Source organism: Motacilla alba, chromosome 1A, assembly GCF_015832195.1.
Source record: "Motacilla alba alba isolate MOTALB_02 chromosome 1A, Motacilla_alba_V1.0_pri, whole genome shotgun sequence".
NCBI classification, from domain to species: domain Eukaryota; kingdom Metazoa; phylum Chordata; class Aves; order Passeriformes; family Motacillidae; genus Motacilla; species Motacilla alba.
In genome coordinates, this window is record NC_052031.1 from 47,922,724 (window position 1) to 47,942,203 (window position 19,480).

Genomic DNA, 19,480 nt, shown 5'->3' on the forward strand with positions numbered 1-19,480 from the left:
TAGCATTAATTTTGCCTTAAGTGGATCCTAGTTGCGCTCGTTTTCTCTAGGGTTGCAACTCCTGCGGTCCCCCGGTGCCCTGGGCCCGCGGTGGGTGGGCGGGCGCGGGAAGGAGGGAGGGGGCGGCCGTGGCGGCGGCGCCATCTTGTGGGCGAGGGCGCGGGGCGGCGGAGCGGCCACCGCCCGCCCCTGCCCGCTCCGCCGCCGCGGCACGGCCGGACCGGGCTCGGTGTGCGCGGCTCGGCCTCCCACGGGGGGCAGGGGCAAGATTTAACCCCCTGGGTCAGGCGGACCTACCGTGGCCCGCTCTGCTCTGGCCTCGGGTCAGCACCAGGCCCGGCCAGGTCGATGTTGTTCTGGAAGGTGTCACCCTTAGCAGGCAAAGCTCTCCCACCGGGTGGGTTCCGCTGGCCACAGCTTGCCACCCAAGGAGCCAGTGAAAGAGAACGGGTGGGATTCACGGCGAGGCTGAGGCGCGGCTCGGAGAGTGCGTCAGGCCTGTGGTGGTACCTTAGTCCCTAGGAATCTTTCCAGCAGGTGAGCAGAGAAAAAGCAGGAGTGGGTGATTTCTAAAGGCAGAGTTGTTTTGCTGGTGTAAGGGAATTAGAGAACTGTCCCTTCCCTTCCCCACGGTGGTGTCAACACCTCTAATTTTCTGTTTTCCCATCAAGTCACTGATCATTCTCTTCCCTACACCATTTCAGTGGGTAGAAATGTAGTGAGGGCATTGGCAGCTTTTACCTCAGCATCATCCAGCCCTGCTGAGAGGCACTCGACACACAACAGGGTAAAAATGCTGGCAGGAGTATGGTCCTGCTCATGCTGGCTCTGCTATCACTCCTGCTGCCATTCAGAGGGAAACTCTACGCCTTGGAGTCTGGGGTTAGATGAGTCAAAGAGATTGTGAATCCTCAGAGGTGCACATGTTGCCACTGGCTGGCTTTCCAGCAATGGGGGTTTGAGCTGGTTTCTGACAAGGCAGCAACCCCAGAGCTGCCGTGCTGGGGAATGCTCTGAAGCGCTCTGTGCAGTCAGGCTCGCTGAGCTGCTGCAGCTTTTCTGTGTGCCAAGCAGTGTTTCTCTTTTGGATGGTTGTGGTGTTAAACGCTTCAGCAATAAAGAAGCTTTGTTGTGGTCTCTGCAGCATTGCTTTTGCCTTGGCTAGCAGCAGCCTTTTTGTTTGAATTAATGCTTTCCCTGGAGTTGGCTGTGGGGGCATGTGTGGGCTCGTGTGTGTGCCTTGACTTGTGGGTGTACATTGGACACAGCTGTGAACAGGCACTTCTGGTAGGTGCAGCACTTGCCCAAACTTGTTGTTCATGCGTGCCGGAACAATGTGCTTTCCTCACGGTTGGGAATGCTGGCCACTATTGTAGGCTTTTTAAAGTGCTTCAGTGAAATTAATATCCACTTTTCAGCTACAGGCAGAAACTGGCTTGAATCTACCACAATCCTGTATTTAATTTCAGGAAGTGTCATCATTCACTGCATCAAAGGAAGGACCAAGCCATACAGTGCTGGCCAGTCAGTGCTGTGGTGGGTTTACAGCTGGCCAGGCTGTTCTCTCCTCATCATGCTGTAGAGACTGGCTCAAATGCACCAATGTACTGTATAATGCATGAGGGAAGGTCATACAATGACCTGTTCCTTTGGAGCTTTTTAATTTATTTCCTTTGGCACAGGTATCCTGGTTAGTTCCACGTAAGTTTGGGGCAATCAGTTCTGTCCTGCTACTGGCTGGTAATAGCAACTCCCCAGCTTTTCCTCATCTTCCTCCCATTTATGTCTCCAGGGTTAAAACTCAGTTCAGAATCCCCAGACCAAATTGAATTAGAATTTAACATTCAAAGATTCAGGCTCCCTTTAGGCTCTAAGGAACAGAATGTCATCCTGTCTCGCAGTTAATAGCTGCTGGGTAGTCGTTTCAAAGCCATTTCTTTTCAGTGAGCTCTACCATAGCAAATCCCAGCAGTGAATGTATTTCTGGCCTGGCTGTGCCTTTAATCCCACAGCTGAGTCTTATGTGTGATCTCTTTTGAAATGCTAGATTTTTTTTATTTTTTTTAAATTCCAGACAGGGATATTTCTAGGAGTTGGCATTTTGAGTGGCAACAGGATTGTTTATAGGAAGAGAACAGAAAGGATGGAAGGATGATGTTGACCTAGCAGCCCTACAAACCTACCGCACTTAATCCACTTATCACCCTGAATTCCTGAAGCAGATAAATGCTGATAACAGTTAAAACACATCACCGGCAGGAGCAGCGTCTTCTGTCCTCTAGAAATGCATCAATACTGGAAATTACAAAGCTGTGTGCTACCATGGGGATGAGCCTGATATAAGAGCCGAGGAAGCCCTCACTATTGAGTGGAGTTCTTCCACAGGAAGGTAGTGAGCCTCTGCTTCCTTCTCTCTCCCTGCCCCGACTACCTTGAGATGCCGTTCAGGCCTGAGAAAGGCTTCTGAATACTGTTGTGACCCCAGAGCCACAGCTGCCTGATCTGTGCCTCCATATCTGAAATACCAAGTGGGCCCCAAGTGTCTTGTTACTGCTTTTGATTGTCCTTGCTGCTCAGCATTAAGACCTGTGAGGAGTGATTTCCAGCTGAGACCAGCCCTGTGCAGCTCACATCAGCACGTCTTGGGGAGAGGAGTTGGTTTTGGCTAATCTGAGCTAAACCTTCCCTGGAGGAGTGCAGCTGCTGCAGCAGCCTTGCAGAGCCACACAAAGCCACTTTCTCCTCTCCCCATCTGTCAGGGCTCTCAGAGAGGTACTGGAGCCATCCCTGGGCATCCTGCAGCTACATGCCTCCCCCTGTGTCAAGACCCCTTCCTCCTGGGGACCCGTCCCAGGCTGAACAGGAGGAAAAATGCTGTAAACCAAAGGTTGTTTGGAGTAAACCTTGTTTCTACAAAGTCCGGAGGCATAAAACAACGATTTTGAATATGTGAAGCTTTTGAATATGTGAAGCTTACAGGCTCATCTGCTGCCTGAGGTCTTTCCCCACATGACCATCCCCCACCAGTCTCTGCAGCACAGCACCCCATGTGAATGGGCACCCTTGAAGTTGCAGCAGAGTGCTTTCTTGTGGACAGTGCAGTTGTCTCACAAGAAGCATGAAAGGAGGAAGCTGCCTAAAGAGAAGTGAAGACCTCTCAGCCACAGGAGTTTTTGTGAGTCAGATGCTGCTCAGCTGTTGCATTGCAGATGTCTTAGCTAAAAACAAGCGTTCATTGAAAATCAAAGACTCATCGTGAGTATAGGCGGCAGGAGCCTCCCACAAAACGTGGTTTTTCTTCTTCAAAGGGCTCTCCTTAGATTTGCCTACAATAGATGACTTAAAGCTTGCCTGCATTGCGAAGCTGATTTCGAGCCGGCATGGTGAGGATCTGAAACGGTCCAGCTGTTCAGGACAAATTCGCTGTCTGGTTGTTCTCACTCTGTGAATGTCAGTGCCTTCCTCTGAAGGGACCTAGTGGAGAAGTTGGCTGTGGAAGACTGTTTTGTGGAGTCAGGGGTACAGTAGAGCCTTTGCTCTGTACTGACTACTCATGTGTGTACTGGTTTTCTGTGTTGAAGGCAAAATAGGTGATCCCGCGCTTTGTGGAAGGTGACAAAGTTTGTTGTAAATGCGTGTGATATTTTACAGTCATCAGGAAGCAAAGCTCTGTGTGTTGAAGTGCTTGTGGTCTAGTCTTTGGACACCTACTAGTAGGTCTAACACCATCATTGTAGTACAGAGAAGTCAACCCTGGTGTGGGGAGGAGTCTGACCAAAAAGCAGAAGAGCTTGCATCTGCCAGGAACTGCTTGCCAAATGCAGTGTGTGTACATCTCGCCTGTCCCTTCGCAAACAGGAGGGGATCAACCAGCTGCCCTGGCATGAACATACCTGACCATCCCTCACCTCCTTTGCCTTTTGGATATTTGTGTCTGCTTGCATTCTTACAGCCTTTGACCTCCCCATCATGATCCCAAATCTAGAAGTCATCTTCCTGTTTCTTTGGTTGCTTCAGTGTGGAGGTAAACAAATATTTTCTTTTTAATTCCTTTTGTTTACTCTCATGTTTTTCATATTAGAGCAGTTCCAGCTGCTATCTTTTGCTAATTTCCAGAGATCCCCTCTAGGAATTTGCATGCTGCTGCTATTTCTGTCTTTTAAGCATTTCAAAGCTAAGAGAGTGAATCCTCAGGAAAGGGGGAACATGGGAGAAGGGTTAGATAACCTAAATAAAATGGTTTGCTTTTTCCTTGGTATGTTCTTTTCAACCTAGGGGCCGCTGGGATAATACAAGAAGATGGATCTCTCCTCTCTTTTGTTACAGTAGTGCTTAGCTGTGTCTTATATAGAAACTATATTAATGTGTGTTCTGCTATGTAGAGATGAGGAGAAGGATGATTAATGATTTTGAAAAATATGGCCCAGAATAAACCACTTGTGTTAGCACGCCCACAGTGTCTGCAGGATTCTGTTACCACCTTTCCATAATATTGTAACTAGTGTATACAGGACTGAGCATGTCCCTGAGGACTGTACTGTATCTCAGTTGCTTTTACAGCCCAGAACCTTTCTCTGGTGTTGTAACCTAAGCTCTTTCTTACTGTCAGGCTGTTGTCCCTGGCTATGTGATGTGTAGAGAATTTTCCTTAACATATGGTACTTCCCAGCAGTCCTTTCGGGGCAGTAGCTGTGCCCTCTCTCCATTGTTGTCCCCCACCACGAATCCTCAGTGCTCAGCATTCAGCAGTGCTAAATCTGAGTTGCCTTTTCCAATGCCAGCTCCTGCTGTGCTGAGGTGACACTGCTGTTGTGATGCAGCATTAGTCCATGGTGACAGAAAAGCAAGCCTGGCTGTGCTCTGGGACAGCGTTAATACCTTGTTATGAGTCTGTTCATAGATGCAGAACTCCAGGGAATCCCATCAAAAGCATAAGTGGAAAAGCCCGCCCATCCCCTACTTTCTCTACCCTTTTTTCCCTTTTCCCTTTTCATGTCTCTGAAAGAATCCTTCATTTTGTGAGAAGACTTGTATGTTTCTGGTTTCCTTTCTCAAAGAGCCTCCTCTTAAGTTGCTTTATGTGGTGTTATATCAGTTGACAAATAAATAGATCCATAGACTGCCTGATAGTGAACCCAGATTTGGCTGGGAACCAAAGAAGTCCTGTACCCCGCTCTCCTTACTAGACCGTGGCTCACTCTTAGGTTTTTTTCCTTTTTATTAAACAAAACCGGGAGTGAACTGTGGTGTGGTTGCCCATCTTATTCGTCCTTTCTTTTAACTTCGGACATCATTGTCCACTGAGTTGCAGTGATAGATAAGAAGGGCACGCTCTCATCTCTGCCTAAGGTACTGTCATGTATAAATACTGAAGATCTGCAGTCATCTGCAGATGGTTCCCGTAGCTAGCATTGAGGCTTGTGCTTTGCTCCCGTCTCAGAGCAGCAAAGGTTTGGAGTGATTAAGCTGTGGGTTATTTCTCATGGCCCTGGTGCTGGCCCCTATACAGAATATGCAATCTCCTTCCTCACTGGCTTTTCAGAAACACACAGCCCCCCTGATAACACCTGCTTGCGTACAACACCTTCCCTGCCACAGAGCCATCACACGGCCACTCGTAGATTCCCAAGCATGTGTCATACATCAGGAGATGTCCACCTAGCATTTATCTTGGAAAATTGCTTTCTATTCACCTGCTGTAAATACGTTCATACACCACTGCGAAATCAGTTCACTTCCTGCTTAATTTCCTGTCTTTCTGCGTGCTGCTGTTGTATGGAGGAGCTCACAAGAGAAAAGGGGAAGCCTGTGAATGCAGCAGGCTATCGTGGATCAGACAGCAATTACCCAAAAGATGTGGCAGATCACACAGGGCTCATGCTCTGAATCACTCAGCTTCTGACAAGGGCCAGCACTGTGTTCTACGGGCATGCTTCCTGTTGTATGGTTATTTTCGGAGTGATCCTGTCTTTGGGGCAGCCATCCTCTCCTCACTAAAAGTGAGGTTAGGTGACTGCTAACAATTATTACTCTTACAGGAGAAAATCTTGATGTACAGCAGAAACCTCCAATCCAGGTTGCCTTGCTCAAGGAAGAAATATCCATCCCCTGTAAAGTCATCTTCCCTTACATGCCGAAATACACCAAATTTTCAATCCGCTATTACTGGATTAATTCACTGGATAAGAAGACATCCATCTATAGTAGGATGGAAAATGTAGCCATTCCTTCTGGAGAAGAGAATAAGACTGCTGCCTTATCTTATGACTACAAAATCATGCCACTTGAAAACACTTCTTCTACTGGCATGTACTACTGCGAGGTCCAATGGAATGATATCAAAAAACTGGGAAAGGGAGTGTTTGTCCTTATTAGAGGTAAGTGAAAAACCAGAAAGTAAGGGCAGGAGGTTAAAAATCAGCTATATCTGGGTATGGAAACCTGATCTTTGCTCTTCTTTTTCTCTATCCGCACATGCTATGAAGTCAGGTATGAATAATGCTTTATGCCCAATACTAACTGCCATCGGAGTTGAAATGCACTTGGCACAGGTGTTCTGCTGTTCCCAATGCATAGATGGGGACATGAAGAGGCAGTAATTTATATCTGCCCTGCCAAATGGGACTCAGGATCTGTCTAGGGACCCTGAGCACTGGATCAGACAGTGCTTTTAGGTGTCAGTGTTGAGGAGACAGTGTGGTTTGTCCTTCAGCAGTGTGACAGAGGCAGCTGATAAGGTCACTCATTAGTGTGCTTGCTGTTACCATGTGTACAGATTCAGCATGCTCAGTTTTAGGGACTCATGAACGGGTTGTGGCCTCACCAACATGCCTTCCTCTTTTCCATTTGGTACAGAGAGTTGGTTGGTCTGGTAATGAGCACACCGGAAAGCAGTGGAAAGCTTGATGCTACATAAGAGGAATGTTAAAGAAAAATGATGAGGAAGTGCACGCTGCTGACTGGCTGGATGTGCATTAATGACTGTTGGATATGAAGAACTTGTTAGTGAAAATGCAAAGAGCTGTGATGAAGTAGCTTTGCTATACTGGTCGGAGGATACCTGCAGTACCCATCCTCCCAGTTGGTGTGGCCTGTGTGCATTCCATCTGTCTTTCTGCTCCTATCACAAAAAGACCTTTGTCAGCCTCGATCTACTAAATTTCTTGTCTCATATCACCTCCCTCTGTGGAGCTGCTTTTACCCTGCATCTTCTGTGTGATTCTGCAGCTGCACCCTGCTCTCTGTTCAGCCAGAGTATGTTTTAAAGGGTGTGTGCATTTCTGCCACTATATTCTGCACTCCTGTGTTTTAGTTTTCTCAAGTCTCTTTCCAGGGTTAAAAGTACAGTGGGTTTGTAGCTTCCACTCACACTGTGAACCTTTTGCCTTCTTTCTTACAGATACAGGATACATAAATACCTCTTATGGGTGGGAAATCCTCGTTACCCTTACTGTTCTTCTTGCTGTATTGAGCGTCACTGCAACAGCTCTGCTTCTGTGGAAAAGAAAGGCAAGTAATAACCAAATAAAAAGCAATACCTGATGTACTCTAGGAATTAATTCAATTTTTTTTCTAACGTGGCTGAATTGGAAGTCCCCATGCTGAAATTTTCCATGCTGGGTGTCTGATCCAGGTTATTTTCTTAAGTTTTTCTGAGAAAAAAAGATTACAGGAAAGACAAAATGAGTAAGTGATTTGCCCATTAAAGAAATTCTGGCAATCATTTTGACTACAGCATTGCTCTACTTTAGAGCAAGGCTTTGACACAGGGCAAGAAGGCACACTAGCAGTGTGCTGGCTGTGAGAATATTCAAGGAGATGTAGCCTTGTAGTGGGATTTTGGAAAATTGCAGTTTGTGCATACTCAGTCATGGCTTTTGTCAATTTACCAGTTCAGTTGCCTAAAACCCCAGTGAAGGGGCCAGTTAGACAAGTAATGTCCTGTGCACCCGAGCAAATCTGTTACAACCCTGATGGCAGGACTTTCCGTATTTCCAGTCCTCTTTCAAGATGGAGGTTACTCTTTCAAGGAGACTGCAGCTGCATTCCTGAGCTCGGGCACCATAGCAAAAAAACTCTGCAGTGTGATGGGGAGATGGGGATGGGGACCAAAGCCTTGGGCATCTGTTTGGCAGAGAAAACATTAAGAGACAGAGAGACGAGGGGAAGGTCAGGGCAAGGATCCCAAGGAAGCTTGTGTGAAAATTACAAATAACTGGGAAAAACAAAAAAAAAAAGATAAAGAGACGAGACAAGGATTGGACTATACCATCTCCAGGGACACCTTCCATTAACAGTGGTTCTGTGAGGCTGGAAGAATGAGCCTCAGGGGGGAAACTGGGACTGGAATCTGGAGTGAGGAAGCACTAGGAGGGTCTTAAGACTGGATTGACAGAGTCTCTTGGGTGAGCAGACTAGTGTCCCAGGTTGGGACCAGCTGGGTAAGGAAGTGGAATCTGGGAAGCTGAGAGCAAAGGGGATACCAGGAGTGGGGAAGAAAAGCCAAAAGCAGAGCTAGAAGATTTGGATGAGATGGACCCTGTGGAAAAACCATCTGGAGTCATGATACTGGGTATCCCTGTTGTTTGGGGAAAACCTACTGCTTCTAGTACTGCCACCCTCAGGTGTTCCAATAGCATCATCTGCATTCTTCCAGAGTTCTCAAGGCTGGCCTAAAAATACCCTTACATCTTCTAGAATGGAAATTGGGATTGTTGGTTTCCAAGTAGAGTATGCCCCATAACTCCTTGAAGCTGCTCTCTGCCGCCACAACAGCAGACTCTGTACGTGCTCTTTTATGTGGAGGCTGTGCTGTTTGTACAGTCCTTTGACTCCAAGGAGCATCAGGTTTCAGCACACACAGTCAGAGATCAGGAGGCTGAAAACAGAATGGCAGCAGTTGGCAGCCCAGCTAATCTCGTGAGACTTACCTTGCAGGCAGTCTGATGTGGGGGAGGAGTGTAAGAGGCAAAGGGAGTCGTCTGGAGACAGGCCCCCATCTCTGTTTGCCTAGAGAGTGTCTCTGTGGGGATGAGGAGGGGAGGCACTGTCACGACTCACCAGTTGGCATCTCTGGGTTTTGAGGTGGGCCAGTGAATCTCAGACTTCTGGCCTCTCCTTGGGGTCTGAAGAGATTGTGCAGTCATTACATTTGCCCTCCTGCAGAACACAGCCCATATTTCTCACCACAGCTTGCTCAGACCTGCTGGTTTAAAAATGTTTATCTTTAAGAGAAGCTATTTAGCATCCTCCTTAGTTACTAATGGACTGGAAAGCAGTTTGTCGTTTTCATGTGATGTGAATATAATCATCCCACTTCATTCTGAATTAGAACAGAGATACTTAGCAAAGCCTTATGCCTTTTCTGCCTCTTCTCTTGGCTTGCTGAGCAGGGCTAACCCTTCTCTCTGTGTGCATGGAATGTGTTCAAGGAGAACTCATCTGATGCAAGAAACATTCAGATGAAGGGACCTTCTTCCTTCAACTCCGTGCTGGACTTGTGCATCCATGTATCACTGACTAGATGTCACCCTTAATGATCGTCTAGTGCTCTTCTGTAGACTCTTTGTATTAGGAAAAACTTCCCTGCCAAATCCTGATAAAAGTAATTGCATTTTGCCTCTCTGAAATTCCTCTCTGCACTATGACCAGTGCCCTGCTTTACTCCCTGTCTTACAGCATTGTTTTGTGCTGCTCAATACTTACACCCTTCAGCCAGTAAGGCTTCTGTGGTGAAAGTGCTTTATATGTACACACAGAGCTCAGTTCTCCTTTCCACTGCTCCAGTGTAAGTCACTGGATTCTATGCTTAACCATGTAGTGAGGAAAGTAACCAGAACATGTTGTACAGGCACTGCCAACTCTTTCTTTTGGAAGCATTCAGGAGGTGTGCAAAGAGCTGGCTTTGATATGACATTGGTATTCATTTAACTTTGAGGACATGTGGTTTTCTCCAAATCTGTCATTTGGTGTCTTGTCCTGAGCAGGTGTTGTGCCCTAGAAGGAACCAGCCAAATATCCTGAGACAGAAGGTGGAAACACAGCTCCCTTCAGCCAGCCCACCATCACTACCACCTCCTGTCTATGATGTAAGTACCAGAATCACCCTTCATCTCTTCTGTCCGCATCATGGTACAACCCTTCCTTTCCCTGCCATGCTACAGACAATGCCAGTGTCATGATGTGAAATGTAAGCTGTACCTTCATACCAGCCTGGTCTTGGTGACCTTGCCCTGCTTAGCTTCTCTCAGGACTGGATGTGTCTCCATCCTAGTCCTGGTCATGGCCTCCCCAGTGCCCAAGCCTTGCCCTGTGCCCTGCTGAGCAGCACCTTTCCCTCTGCCAGCAGCACAGAGCAGCAAGTGTGGGGCCAGGGAGGGTTCCTGGTGGAAGAGGTAGAAGGGTCTCCAAAAGTCAGGACGGAAGAAGGACTCTCAGCCCCACATTGTACTGCAGAGTGTCACAAGGGCATGGCCTTCCCAGCTGGAGAATGATGCCTCAGGAAAGGGGCAGAGACATGATACCCTGACCAGCCCTCAGCTGTTCTGGGCCTCTGCTGTGACACCTTCACTGGTGTCAGTGTCACAGACCACTGCAGTCCTTAGCAGGCACACTAGCTAGCAGGGGAAAATGGGCAAGGAGAAAGTAAAGGGAGGGGTTTTGTTTAAGCATTTCCCTTTACATTGTATAGGATCTCCTTTTCCATTTCCCAAACTGCTCCCACTCCTTGAGCCCAGTAGCCTCAGTGTCATAGGTAGTAGGATTGAAGTGGCTCCCCTGAAATGTCAGCTACCTCAAGTAACCATGACTCCTAACCCCATTTACAACTTGTCCAGGTCCATTTTATATGGATTCCTTTTTCTCCTTTTACTTCCATGGGATGGCTGCTCCTCTAAGAAGGAAAGGATTTGGTTTTTTTTAGTTCTTGTGATCTGTGGGACCAACGAGGAGGAATAAAATGAAAGTGAGTAGAGAAGGATGTTGCCTGAATATTAGGAAACCTTTCTGTCTGTGAGGTCTATAAGGGCTGGAAAAGTCTCTCCAAGGAAAACCTGTGAGCTCTGCTGCATTAATCATTTAAACTAAACAAAGCAAAGCTCTGGAGAATGTACTACAGAGAAGAGCAAAGATCTGCCAGAGAGGCAGGAGACCTGATCAGGGGCAGATACCTACAAGAGGATGGGCCTGCCCCTTCTCATTCTCACTCTATGGTGAAGGGGTGGGGGCAGCATTTTGTGGCCCTTTAATTTTTGGAGTAGCAGTTTAAAAGAGAGCACTATGTATTGTATGTGATATGTTTATTCTGGGCAAAAGGCAATGCTTTGGGTAAAGGAGGTTGCAGGTTATAAACCTTTTCATTTGTATCGAGTAATTTCTTTTTAATTCAGGCTTATAAAAATCCAAATGGGTAGTTTCCTGCTGAAGTGGATGATTTCTGCAAGGAGACAAAAAAAAAAATCAAATCCATTTCTCGCTCAGTCGGCCTCGTCATGCATCCTTAGCTCCATCTTAATTACATGTTTCATCATGTTATTCTGTTCAGGCTCCACTAAGGCTAATATAGCAAGCCAGCAGAGCCAGCCTTAGGCACAGGCAATCCCAGGAGCTGGCTGAGCCCCTGTGCTTGCAGGAGCCCCATGGACCTGGCCCAAGCAGCCTTCCTGTGAAGCCTGTTAACCACACACCAGCTGTTCAGGGCTCCTGGCCAGCCCGGTGTGCAGGGCAGGTGGCTTGGCCCTCTTTGGCAGGGCTGCAAGCAGCCTGGGACCATCTCCTGCAGGCTGGGAGTCTGCCCACGGGAGTTTCCTGTTGTGGAGCAACTGCTGCAGTGGGGGGGCTCGAAGCAGCAACTCGCGCTCCAGACAAGGCACAGGCTGAGAGCAGGGCTGTGATGTGGAGAGCAGCAAGCACGGCCCTGCAAGGCATGATAGGAAGGGGAGGAGAGAGGGTGAGAGCCCTGGGATGGAAACCTGCGCTGGATGGGCCCTCAGGACAGATGAAGGGAATAGAAGGTTGACAAACCTTATTTCCTTTGAATAATAACTCTGGGGCTCCACAGCTGAATTTTTTGGGGTTCTGCATGGTGTAAACTCAGCCCTCCAAACTGTGTTTGAAACTATGTGAGTTGTGAAAATCTATTGGTGGGTATTGAACTGAGTGCTTAATTCATGGGGAAGGGAAAAATCTGTGATCAGCATTGGGCTAATCTAAGGCAAGGAAAAAAAGGAAGGACAAGTGAGAAGTAGCTCCCAGTGATGAGATAAAGAAGGAGGTCAGAGTTCAGGGGCTGGACAAGAGGCCAGCACGTGCTAGCTATGCTGTCTGAGTGGGAAAGCAAGAGATTGGAGTTTGGAGGAAGGTGAGGCCAGGGAAGCACAATGTCCTCCCTCCCTGAAGCTGGGAGCAGAAGCAAGAAGAGGCAGCACTGGGAATCAAAGTAACAGATGCTGTTGCAACTGGCTGGCACGGCTCATTAAATGCTCTGTGTTATCTTAGATGGTAGCAAGGCTCATCCCTGCTGTGAGAAGGGTCTTAACACACCTTCTGCAAAGCTGTCCTGCTGAACATTCCTGGGAGAAAATACCTTCCCCAGGGGCTCTTCTAGGTGCCACTATGTATTTTGTGGTCCCTGGGGGTGGCTGTATGCAGTGAAAAGCATACAAGGTAGAAAAGGCCTGGTAATAAGGGGGCAGCTGGGAACCCACTTGTTCTCTCTATACTGCCTTCCTTGACCTCTCTGTCCTCCTGCAGCTGTAGAGGAGCTCTACATCACTGCACTGCCCAGAACCAAACCTGTATATCCTCTGACTTCCAGCTCAGCTGCTCAGTTAACAAGCAGCTTGGAAATAACAATCTGAGGGACTTGCTTCATCAGGGACTTGCTTCATCTGCTTTACACTTCAAACAAGCTTTTTTGAGCAGCAAACAGAACTCCTGCAGTGCAGGTGCAGTCAGGTTCCAGAGCACAGCAGCTTTTCCAGGTGTGAGGGAGACAGGAGGCTGTTCAGGGATAGGAAGGCATCTGTCAGCAGGGAGGAGAGTAGCCTGTGTGCCTTCACTGTGACAGTAGCAGGTGATCAGTGACCAAGTAAAAGTAATTAACTTGCAGATCGTGGTTGGAGACACCAGCTCTCCAACTGACCAGAAAAGAAGCAGCATTGTTAACAGCCTGCATGGGAAGAAGGCGCGTGGAGGGAAGGGAATCTTTTCTGGCAGATAAACACCTTGCTTGCAAGTAGCTTCAGACTGGAGTAGAGAAAGAGGCTGCCTGTCCTGCCAAGAGGACATGGAGCCAGGCTTCTGGAAGCTCAGCACACAAGATGAGGTCCTCACTGTGAGCATCACAAAGAGAATTGAAAATGAGTGTGGGGAGATAGAATTTTCTGTGTGCATATGCACACGTGTGAATGGTGGGGATGCCTGAGTAGGCAAAGCGGGTTTTTGGGAGCAGGAAGCAGACAGGTGAAATAATTTGACTGTTTCCAGAGTAGCAGTGGGAATGTGAGAGCCTTGTGGTGCCCCATTCACTGTGGCCAATGTCTAACTGCCTGTTTATTCCAAGGCTCATTCCCCAGTGCTGCTTCTGTATCCTCTGGCCCTGTTCAAAGCACTGTCCTGCTGGCCATGATCCTTAAAGATGCTGAGTGTTTGCAACTCTGCATGAAATTATGAGGGTGCAAGTGATTGGCAGCTCCCAATGAAGCCTCCATGTTTTGCTCATCCTTCTCACTGCATTACGGGGTGCCTCACTCTCTCCACTAATACCATCTGCCCCTCTTGCAGCCAGAGCTCCTCCCATCTTCCTGTTGCCAGAGAAACAGCCACCTTGGCAACCTGCTGTCATCCTTGAAACACACATGGAAAAGTCCTCATGATTGTTATGTTTGATCCCTCAGGCAGATCTGGAATATCACTCAAACTGACATGCACCTCCTGTGACACGATTACCTGGGGGACAACGGGTGCATATGCATGCAGGGCGTGTGTGTGTTTCTCTGTGTAGCTGAGTGGGACCATGGTAATGTTTGAGGGTCTGGGAGCATATGGATTTTTTTATTATTCTTTGCTCACTAAAAGAAGAAAGGAGAGTTCTGGCTTGGGAAAAAAAAAAAAACCAAAACACCCAACAGACAATAAACAGAAATTGTGTTCATCTTTGACAGCTTCTGTGCTTCAGGACCCCCAGCCTCTCCTGTTTTCTCACCATTGTGTCCCCAGAATAAATATGAACAAAACTTGTGATTGTCAGGCACCTAAACAGTCTTGGGTGGTGCAGAGCACTGCCTCTTACCTGTGGCCGCCCTGGTGTACCACTTTGCATTCTGGGACAATTTTGGAGCAGAGGGAGGCGGGGCATTGGCATTCTTCTCCACTGCATTACACAGGGTAGGCAACATCAAAGCCTGTCTCTATAAGCCTGAAAAAAAGAAGATGATGCAGCTGCACTGTAGGGATTTCAGGGGAAAAAGATTTTCTGTTTGCCCAAGTTAAGGTCAGGAACTTCAAAATTTTGGAGGTGGCAGGGGTCCCTAAAAAATGTCAAACATGATGTGAGGAGCACCCCAGTGGGTAATTAGTTATCTTACGCCTAAGTATTTTATTTGACACCTACTTTCTTCTCTGTGCAGAGCCTGGATGTGCAGCAAGTTGATGTCTATTCTAGCCTCGAGAACAACACAAACAACCCATCACACAGAAAGAATCCTCCAGGGAAGGTAAGGGCCAGGGCCACGTTCTTGGAAAGTTCCCATATGCCCTGGGCACCTGGGGGAAGAAACCCCACACAATCTCATGACCTAGCAGGCAGTAAATGTGTCTGCATTTCCCTCGAAAGGGGAAAATGAGATGTGACATGCACTCACCAGCTGGGCTGCACATGTAGCCTCTCTTCCCTCTTCCAGCAGAACCCTGGCTCCTGCGGCTCTACCAGTTCTGGCACTCACGGTTTTGTGCAGATGCTTTGCTGTATGACGTATGCTGAAAGGCACCGAGGGGTTTGGCATCACTGCTCCCTCTGAACAAGACAGGCATTCATGCAGAGTTGGGCAGGTGCTGGTCCTGTTATTGCCCTTTCCAGATTATTTAGGCAGCTGAGACATCCTCTGGGCTGAAGGAATCTGTGCACCAGCAGTAGACCCTGAACACAACTTTCCTCTCACCAGCATTAAGCACCTGAGAGCCATTTCATGATAGCAGAAGCTAAGATGGTTTGAGCAGAGGTTGGGCTTATACAGTCTCTGCTGTCAGCTCTGGTGCTCAGGAAAAGGCAGTGTGGGTATGTTTTGAACTTGGATCTTGTTGGGCTGAGAATTATGAGTGAGAGACAAGGAACTAAATTCACTCACAGTGAAAATAGAGGCAACTAGGACTAGGCAGGTGTAAATCAGTTGTGGGGGCCACATGAAGCAGACCAGAGGCCCACACAGCCTTCTACCTTGCCTTTAGCAGGCATCAGCTGTTTCATATGGACAAAACTTGCATCAGGCACCCCAGGGAGCATTTCCTTCCTGTCCTCAGAACCTAATTTTTCTTTTCTTCTCCAGACCTCTTATCTGCTTAAAAAAATATATCCTCTTCCAATGCTAGAAAATGTTCCTGGAAAACATCTGCTGCTCTCTCCCATTAATGTTCTTTTGGGGAGAGTTTCCTTGGTTGCACCAGCCCTCTCTTTCATGAAGGACATGTGTCCGAGACGTTTTCACAACTCCCACCTTTTAGGAAAAGGTGATCCAAAATCAAGCAGCCCCCTTTGTGTCAGAGCTACTTGCTGTGTGCTCTGGTCCCATGGCCACGGCCTCCTTCAGTTGCTGCTGTGACACCACCATGGTGGTGGTAGCAAAAGCAGTGGCAGGCTGCTGGTTATTGAGGGGAAGGATGGGCTTCTTGTTCTATATGGGCTTGTCTTGTCTGATGCACTGGAAAAGACGGCATCCCTGCATTTGTGTTTTGCTGCATTTCGAATTATTTGGATAGGGGGCCTCTTTCTGATCCTGTTTATTCTTCTGTATACCTTTACCAGCTGCTCTCTCTGAAATGATTCCGTCTGGATGGTAAGATGAAGTATGTGTGGGGTTTTTCCCTACCAGGGAGCTGTCTAGGCTGTGCTGAGTTGCTTGTGTGTGGCCCATCGCATTCAGCCGTTGCTTGAAGGGACAGAGGGTCTGTGAAACAGAGCAGCAACAAAGCAACAGCAGAGGAGCATCTGTGTGTGGATGGGTCTGGCGCTGGCAGTCTAGGCCAGGGTGGGGTAGAGGTCAAAGCAGAGATGGGAGAGAGAGAGAAGAAAGCAGAAAGGGGATGGGATGAACTCTCACATTGAGAGCAAACAATTCCAAGTGTCCTCAGTTCTTGTGCTGGTCTGGAGGTGTGAGTGGCAGGATCGCGTTAGCTCAGCACTGGAGAGTTTGCACTATCCACTATGGTTGCAAGCACTTTGATCAGCTTCCCTCAGTCATTCTGGGCTGTGACCGCCTGACACACCTGTCCTCCAGCTGTCTTTGCCAGAAAATAGGAGGGTGTTTTCCCTAAGGGTGAGACTTGTGGGTCAGTGGGTTTGGCCTGTGAGTGGGAGCTGAGATTGCTGAACAGTGGCTCACTCTGCTTCAGAGGGTCCAGCCCAGCCCTTGCTGTGGGAGGCTGCACAACTGAGGGGGAGCTGCAAAGGGAAGCAGGGCAGAAAGCCTCTGAAAAGAGCATTTGCATGCTGTCACTCTGGACCGATGGCCAGTTTGGATACCAACGGGTTAATCCTGCATGCTTTGGAGGTGCCTCCACTCAGCACTTTTGTAGTGTTTCCCTTTGGTGGTGGCAACAGAGAAAATGCTAGTGTAGGTAGGGCTTAGTTCAGCCGGTGGCATTTTAGCTACTTGCCGTGTAACCTTGCTTACAGCAGGCCTGTGCCACACAGCACTTAAAATATCAGTCTGTCAGCGCCTTGTCTACACAAGGAACGGTCGTGAGGAATAGACTCAACTGTTGAAGAAACAGGATTGAGGAGGTCAGGGAATTCCTCCTTCACAGAATCCAAAGTGATTTATTTTCTTACTGAGTCCAATTTTCCCTCCCCTCCCTGTCTGACAGTTTTTTTGGGGAAGAGTGACTAGTAAAGGAGGCATCTTTATCCCTTGGGCTGGATTAGTCACGTTCGTCTCTGGTGGAGCAGCATTTCTCACTGTAGTGGCTTCTGTTTCAGCAGATCACTTATAGCCATTTCTAACAGAACAAATGTCAGTGTCTGCTTATTAAGAATTAATTCATCATCTTTTGAATAATATTCCTCCATTTCTTTTTTCTCCTTTTCATCATTCTGCAGACACCTAAGAAGCAAGAAACTCTAGAAGAATCCTCTGATACATTGTATGAGAATATCTAACAGGGAAGATACCTGACCCTATGTGGACCAGACATCTTTCTGTATGGCACAGCTACTCTCTTACATCCCTGATGAGATGCAGATGCATGGAGAGATCCACACTGACTTCAGAGCACAGCCACTAGGGAATTGTGAACCCCTTGCCCCTTCTAAACTGCCCTTCATTAACAACAGAATGTATCTGTTGAAATCCCTCGGGGCTCAGTCTGCATTGATGCAGCAAAGCTATTTTGCAGCAAAGCTGTTTGCTGCAAAAGAAAAGCTGCTTTTGTCAAGCACTTATCTTGGGAATGGGCAATCTGTGAAGGTTTCTCTCACCTGCCCCGGCTGAAATAATTAACTGTTGATCCTCTGCAAGCGGTAGGACAATCCGGAGACTTCCCTGCTTGCTGGCTTGATGTTCCGATCCTGACCTGCAGCCGCCCATCTGATCCTGTGCTTGTGGCTTTGCTGAAATGGCCATCAGGACTTCATGCATAGTTTAATCAGATCCAAGCATCCACCTGCCCGTTTCCCTTTCTCAGGAACACCACAGCAAGCACGCTTTCTCATAATCTGCTAATCCCATCAAGTAGTCACAGATGCCTGCTGTGACCTTACTGAGGTGACTCAAATCAGTGCCTCTAAGAAAATGCTTCCCCTTCAGCAATATCCGCAGTCCACGGTGAGGACTGGATGCCCTGATGGAGATAAAGGTGGAGCAAAGGAACACAGAGAAAATATCCCTTCCTGACAACATATCTCAGTGACAGTGCCCATTCCAGAACAAGAAGGAGGAACAAGGAGGTGGGAACATGAGGAAACTCCCTTGCTGGGCTGCATAAGCCAGGCGGGTCTGGGGCCTGCAGAAGTCCAAGGGGAACTCCCCAGTTTCCTTTTCTTCTTGGCGGTGGGCATTGTTATCATTTGGGATTTTGAGCCTCTGTGGGAGCAGGCACGGTACCTCTGCCCCACCAAAACTAATCGGTATGCCTTTATTTCAGCTCTCTGTTGTAGAGAGTATAAAGCTCCTTTACCCCTGCACCGTACACTATTGCCCAGGGAGATCAGTTCTGAAACTTAGAACGACTGGAGGAAGAAGGAGGGAGGCCTTAGAAGTGAATTTGCTGTCCAAGTTCTTTCTCCCCTGTCAGCTGGAACTTGCCTGGCATTTGTGTTGATGCATGTTCTGGTTCTGATAGAGAAGAAGTTACAGTAAATAGCTGTGTAACATGATCAAACCAGCAGATCAAAAAGCTGAGGCCGTTTTATCTCGTATTAAAAAACAACAACGAAATAACAACCAAACAAAACCAACCCAGCATAAGAATATGCAGCATAACTTGAGAGAAATTGTAGAAACCTCTTTAAAGAAGAAGATCAAATTAAAATTGAGCTCCAGGGTCAGAGGACCCTCTCTAGCTGAAGATAATGTTGCTGTGTATCAGATACAGAGGCTGTGGAAAATGTCTCCGGGGCCTCCAACCTTCCTATACCATGTTTAAAGAGATAATCCGCTTATTGCTTTGCTCTTTTTATTAGAAAAGATTTCAAACATGCAATTTGGACTTTCTTTAACCACAGAAAAATGTTTTCTCACTTCCCAGCGCTGAGGAATTAATTTCAGAAAAGGCAATGAATGGACAGCATGTCTTATTAGGTCCATTTATAATTTGTTAAGTAATCACAACAATTATAAATATTTTTGAAGTAAAAAGTTTTACATTTTACTAATATGACCAGGAAATATTTGTGTTCGCAGAAGAATTTACAGAGGATTGTACAGGTATAACAATTCCTTTCCTGAACAAATTTGAAGAAATGATAAGATGAATTATAAATATGTTGCAGTATGGCAATAAAATATTCAGCAGATGCTGGTGGATTAGATGAAAAGTAAAAACTTTCAAAATAATGATGCTTAGGTTTTGTGTTTTGTTTTTTAAATTTTATAAATGTTAAAAATACTGGATGCTACTGGAAATTTCCTGGCAAGGATCTCTCTGCAGTGAGTTGATTTGTGTTGTGTTTCTGTTACCTTTTAAAGTAGCATGTTTCTTACATTTATGCCTGAACAATTCTATATTAAAAAGCTGAAGCTGTTTAAAATAAAACATGAGAGAAAGAACA

General features: G+C 47.2%; 1 protein-coding gene across 6 annotated transcripts in view; it reads left to right on the top strand.

Moving 5' to 3' along the window:
* Positions 1-19,480, top strand: part of NFAM1 (NFAT activating protein with ITAM motif 1) — a 44,852-nt gene extending 25,372 nt beyond the window's left edge. For 2 of the 6 annotated variants that reach the window (XM_038154719.1, XM_038154720.1), the window contains exons 3-8: positions 2,075-4,024; positions 6,039-6,377; positions 7,400-7,509; positions 9,987-10,088; positions 14,628-14,714; positions 17,312-19,480. In XM_038154719.1, coding sequence (XP_038010647.1) covers positions 3,970-4,024; positions 6,039-6,377; positions 7,400-7,509; positions 9,987-10,088; positions 14,628-14,714; positions 17,312-17,371 — 753 coding nt within the window. In that variant the 5' untranslated portion in view covers positions 2,075-3,969 and the 3' untranslated portion in view covers positions 17,372-19,480. Of the gene's footprint in view, positions 1-151; positions 538-2,074; positions 4,025-6,038; positions 6,378-7,399; positions 7,510-9,986; positions 10,089-14,627; positions 14,715-17,311 lie in introns of those variants that run through there. The other 4 variants (XM_038154721.1, XM_038154724.1, XR_005259063.1 and 1 more) reach the window with 4 other exon arrangements.